The sequence below is a fragment of the Drosophila tropicalis genome, unplaced genomic scaffold (assembly GCF_018151085.1).
Source record: "Drosophila tropicalis isolate 14030-0801.00 unplaced genomic scaffold, ASM1815108v1 contig_377, whole genome shotgun sequence".
NCBI lineage: Eukaryota > Metazoa > Arthropoda > Insecta > Diptera > Drosophilidae > Drosophila > Drosophila tropicalis.
In genome coordinates, this window is record NW_027172838.1 from 495264 (window position 1) to 501330 (window position 6067).

Genomic DNA, 6067 nt, shown 5'->3' on the forward strand with positions numbered 1-6067 from the left:
AAACGGCAGGGGCACTTTCGGAATACTGTGTAGCGTGATGCGGTTGTCCTGAGCGGAAGCGGAATAATAAATACAATTGAGGCAGTTTTTAATATAATTGTTGACGTAAGACTTCATACACGGAAACCAGTAATACTTCTTGATTTGTGCACAACACTTCTCAGCGGCCATATGGCCAAGCTTCTTATGCACTACTCGTATGACATGATTTATCATTTCGGAAGGGACATAAAGTTGGGGTACACTCGTCGAGGACAGGCGGTACACTACTTCATCTCGCAGTTCGAAATCCGCTATCTCATATTTCTCTAACTCATCTCGGAGTTTGACAATCTCAGGGTCCCGGTTCTGGGTTAACTGCAGTTGGAAGTCGAGGTTTATATCGTCAACGTAGGCGGCAGTTTCTATTCTGCTTAGCGCATCAGCATGGGGCATACCAACCCCCGAGCGGTGTACAATCGTGTAGTTATAGTTTTCCAACAGCAGGGCCCAGCGAGCAATCTTGGCGGAATGTCCACCATTTTTCAGTGTCAGCGCAAGGGAATTACAATCGGTCACGATTTTGAACGGGATGAACTTAAGGTATGTCTCAAAACGTTTTAAGGAATACACGATAGCTAACGTCTCTAGCTCATAACTGTGTAGTTTCGATTCAGCAGCGGAGGCTATCTTAGAGAAGTAGAACACTGGGTGCAATTTACCGTCAGTTTGTTTCTGGAGGAGCACTGCTACGAAACCAGTTGAGCTAGCGTCACAGTGTAACTCTGTTTCAGACTTCGGGTTATAGATAGGTAACACGGGTGATTCCATCAGTTTTGACTTCAGGGTTCGGAAGGATTGGAGGCATTCCTCGGAGAAGACGTAATTGGTATTTTTTCTTAACAATCGGGACATCGGATACGCAATCTTGGCGAAACCAAGTACAAACCGGCGGAAGTATGAGAATAAACCTAAGCAGCGCTCTAATTCCTTGCTATCCCTTGGTATGGGCAAATCTCGTATCGCCTGAAGATGAGCTGGTTTAGGCGTGATACCGGCAGAATTGGCCAAGTAACCCAAGTACTCTAATTCCCTATACGTAAAACGGCATTTGGCCAGTCATGCGATGCCATCTGGACGTCATCCATGTATATCACTAGCTGACCTTGGTTTATAAATTTCTAAAGGACAAAATATACAAATCTAGCGAACACGGAAGGGCCATTACAGAGTCCGAAGGGCATGCGTACTTATTCAAACTGGCCGTCAGGGACTACAAAGGCGGTATATTTGATTGAATCCGGGTGCATTTTCACATGGTGGAATCCATTCTTCAAGTCCAAGACAGTGAAGAATGATTTACCACCCAGATGGATCGGAAAATGATCCCGAATAGTAAGTTTGTTCAACGGACGGTAATCTACACACTTCCTCAGGGTGTTGTCCTTTTTACGTACTGGGACAATCGCGGCAGCGTAAGGGGAACTACTGTGGCGAATAATGCCAGCTCTCAAGAGATCATCACAGATCTTCCGCACCTCAATGCGTTCGTGGTGCGACAGACGGCGGGGACGGCAGAAAATGGGATTTAGGCTAGTCAGTTCTATCTTCATCTCATAATTCACGGTCTTCACTAGCTCAGGGGCAACCTGTACATATGCAGTGGAAATCATAGACCATAAGTGTGCGGCTTGCTCTTCCCGTAAAGTGGGCTCTATATCAAACTCTAAATCATTAACAGCAGGGACCTGAATAGAATTTAAAGCCAGAAGTGCATCATCCTGTGTTTCCGGAGGTAAAGCACAAGTTTTCGGAAGGGGAGAATCAGACAACGATTCGGCAGATACAATCTCATTCCTATCATACGGCAGTATCACTTTCTCTTCCCTAAATATGTCAAAGGACTTCAAAACAGCAGTGAGTTTCATATTTCTACATTCAGTCGGTTTATTTATAAGTTAAATAGATTCTTTTTCATATTTCATTTCTTTCAGTTTACAAAGTCTAATATTAATTTTATACAGGAGATCTTTGCCTATAATCATCGGCAGTTCGGTTGCTTTGTTTGGCAAAACTTCAAACGTATGTATGGTCTCCGTACTGCGGAGATGAACACTACACTGGACTTGGCGTAAAGGCCAAAGTTGGCTATTTCCTTAACCACGGCAGTTCAATCTACTGGAACTAAGACGGCAGTTGGGGGAAACTTCAGATTCACGGATAAAACCCTTCGGACTGCCCGAGTCGAGAAGGGAAAACATATTTATAAATTTCCTATCTTGCACTTCATCACAAACAAAAGCAACACTCACCAGTTGTAGATGGTTTAATCTATCCCCACATCATCAGGAACGGCGGCGGCATTAATGCCGGCAGTAGTGGCGGCAGTGGTGGCGGCGACAGTTTCCATCGGAGACGGGCAGTTTTTATAAATGTGGCCCACTATGCCACACTTGAAGCAGGAGTTCGGCGGTCTGATCGGCTTCGGGCATTGGCTTCTATAATGCCCCCATCCCGAGCAGTTGAAACATCTGGTCTCACTTATGGTAGTGCCTGGGGATGTGTTCCCAGACGACGAGGCATTTGGTGTTGGCACCTTCACACTAAGACTTTGCTTGGAGGCAGCCGCCTGCATACGGAAGCGCTCGTAGCGTTCCAGTAGGGGCTTCAGTTCGGCCACCGTGCGAGCTGAGTACAGCATGCCGACTCGAGTAGAATTGTCCCGCAGTCCATCGATAATCATGTCGACCAACTTGTTCTCCGGAATCGGAGCATTCATGGCAATCTCCTGCATCTCGATTGCGAATCTCAAGCATCCTTCGCCTGCATTAATGCGCCGGAAGCAGCCGGTGTGATAGCGGCAGCGGCAGACGGCACGGAGGGTACTCGGGCGGGCATATCTTCCCATGGGTCCGCGGCCTAGGGAACGTCAGGGTCAGTGACGTGTGCGGCCAGCGAGACAGTGCGTACAGTGGCGGCGGGTACAGCAGTGGATGCGGCGGGTACAGCAGCAAATAAGGCGGCAGCGCGTACAGTGGCGGCGGGTACAGCAGTGGATGCAGCGGGCACAGCAGTAGATGCGGCGGCGGCGGGCACAGCATTGGATGCGGCGACGGGTACAGCAGTGGATGCGGCGGGTGCAGCAGTGGATGCGGTGGCAGCGGGTGCAGCGGCGGCGGGTACAGCAGTGGCTGCGGCAGCAGCGGGTGCAGCGGAGGTTGTCACGGCGGCCACATGTACCGCAGCGGCCTGCACGGCAGTGGGTACGACATCAGCGGCGGGCACAATGGCAACCGGCACCGCAGCGGCAGGCACCGTAGTGGACATGGCAGTGGAGTCAGTATCAGCAGCGGGCGTGGAGGCGGCCACCTTGGATGTGGAGCGTGTGGCCTGCCTTGTACCGAAATATGTGTCCTTTCATCCCACTTCTGAGTTGTAAACACTTATTTATTTTCTGCGCAGCTAGTGCGTCTGTCTCTTTGTATCGTTGCCGGAGTAGAAGGAGGAACTCTCTAGTGTGGCCTTAGGCCGCATACCGATATTTTCCATACTAATAATCGATACTTAAAATACTAACTTTCTACTAACAATCGATACTTAAAATACTAACTTCGATATATGTACAAACCAAGTAAGTAACTGACATCTTACAGTATGAAAATTTTGTTTGTTTGTTGAGATATCTTAACCAAACTCACACGGTAAGTGACGTGACTTTGTATCTCACGATCCAGAAAAAGTTCCCCGTATTTGTCTCGTCTCATGATAGTAACGAGTGCGCCCGTATCCACCAAACAAATAACTTTTTTGCCATCAATCGAAAATTCCTTTAATCGGCTGTCTTCATCAGATTTCCGTACTATATTTACTTGATGCTTCCTTTCAGGACAATCCTTTGATATATGGCCTATACCGTTACACTTAAAACATTTAGTACCCACATTGCAATCCGATTTTTTATGATCTGTGGTTCCACAGTTGAAGCAATGCAACTGTTTACCTTTATAGTTTGAATCAACTTGACCAACTGTATTCGTATGGATAATCTGGCGACGTTTGTTTTGGGAGTTTCTGGTCATCGTTTCAACTAGATCGTAGCACTTTCTTAGCTGCTTAAAAGAAGTTAAACTGTGTAATGGGTATTTCAAATCTTCCCGTACCTCTATTTTTATCGTGAAGTTCGCTAAATGTGTGGTCTATTTTTGGCTCATCTGATTAGGTTTGACAACTTTGACTTCACTTATTGATTGACTGCGTGATTGCAAAAACACATAATTTCCTTGGTCTACTTAAATTTAAAGTAATTGCTAACATTTTTTTAAAATATGGGTGGCGAAAATCTTTAACCGGTTTTGGAAAAAGGTCAAATTAAAGGCTATTTTGAATCTGGCCTAAAACATAATGAAATAGCAAAGAAAGTTGGTCGAAGCCAAAACGTGGTAAGCAATTTTCTTCGTAATGAAGCAGATTACCGGAAAAATATGAAATGAGAAAAAAGTATGATACAACGGCATCAGAGAGGCGCATAATATTTCGAACTGCTTCTAATTCCCACCTCTCTGCCGGTAAAAGCAGGGATAAAACGAGTTATTCGGAGTGCTAAACATTTAAAGAGATTAAAAATAAAATAAAAAAACTCCTCTTAATGATGCACGAAAGGAAGCACAACTTCGATTTGCACGGGATCACATGACTTGGAGTAAGGAGTGGAAGGCTGTGGTCGTCTCTGACGAAAAAAATTCAATCTCGACGGACCGGATGGCTATAACTATTATTTTCACGATATACGAAAAGAGGAATGCTTTTTGAGTCGTCATCGCTCCTATCCTGGAGCGTAATGGTTTGGGGAGCCATATCGTTTTATGGAACTTGTGAGCTGCAGTTTGTTTCATCAAAGATGAATGCGAATGTCAACAAAACTGTGCTCCAAAAGGCTTTTTCCTAGTTTTCCGAAATTTTTGGACCTATTCAATGGACAAACCAACAAGACAACGCCCCCATCCAGAATGTCATGTTGCTCAAGTGGCCGCCATACTCCCCAGACATAAATATTATCGAAAATTCTCGAGTTCTTTAGCAAAGTCTGCTGATAATAGAACTTGGTAGTTCTTGAAATAGCTATACAGACAACCTCACCTTTTTGTGTGTTGCCTTTGAAATAATCTTCCTTTGTAAGATTGACCTCGAGCCGGCTAAGTTCGATTTATTATCGAAAACATTTGGGGACTTTTATCCAGGAGAGTGTATGAAGGGGGAAGACAATTGCATGCGCTTAAAACAGCCTGGTCAACTATTTCACTGAGTGAAATTGAAAAATATTACTATTCCTTATCAACTCGAATGTTTGTATTTCACCATTCGACGTAAATGTGCTGTTTAAATTGTCTATCTGAACTTGGTAATTAGACTCTTTTTGATTTTTGGCACCTTGTTTCTTTCCAGAACGCAACATTTTTATCAACTTTATTCTGTCTCTTCGTTTTACTTTTTTCACGTTTTTTTTCAACTTTTATTACTTTTCTGTTTTTTTCAACGATTGAGCGGTTGAGCCCCCATGTAAGAATTATTGTGTGTATACAATAATTGTTGTTTATTAAAATTAATAATAGTTAGATAGCAAAATAGTCGGTTGAACAATTTAGAATTAAACAAATTCTGACACAACAACTTTAGATGACAACTTTAGCGACTTTACGACTTCAACAACTTTAAATAAAACTTAATCAACTTTTTGTGCGTCTTCTGCTTATACGTCTGGTCTCTATCGTTCCTTCTGTTCTTCTCTCTGCTTACTACAGATGATGCCACACTGTCGCACCGCATCCAGGGCTACCAACTCTCAGCACATATGTACCCATATGACACTACATAAATATCCCCAAATTCATAAAGAGGAAATAAACAGACAAATAAATGAAATGCCCGAGCAGAACATAATAAGAGAAAGAAATTCACCATATGATAGTTGACGATAGATGTCCGATTCCCAATTTGAACTCTCTTCCATATAAGTTAGGCAGAACTCAACACTTTTCAACGATAAAAGCTAAAGGGTTTCACAAAATTTTGGTTAGGGAAGAAAATAAGC

The 6067-nt window shown here is 43.9% G+C and overlaps 1 protein-coding gene across 1 annotated transcript; it reads left to right on the top strand.

The window, feature by feature from the left end:
• Positions 1-2720: 2720 nt before the first annotated feature.
• On the top strand, positions 2721-3418 carry LOC137572522 (antifreeze protein Maxi-like). Its single transcript, XM_068284262.1, has 2 exons — positions 2721-2828; positions 2903-3418. The coding sequence occupies exons 1-2, from the start codon at positions 2721-2723 to the stop codon at positions 3416-3418; spliced, it is 624 nt and encodes a 207-aa protein (XP_068140363.1).
• The last annotated feature ends 2649 nt before the right edge of the window (positions 3419-6067 follow it).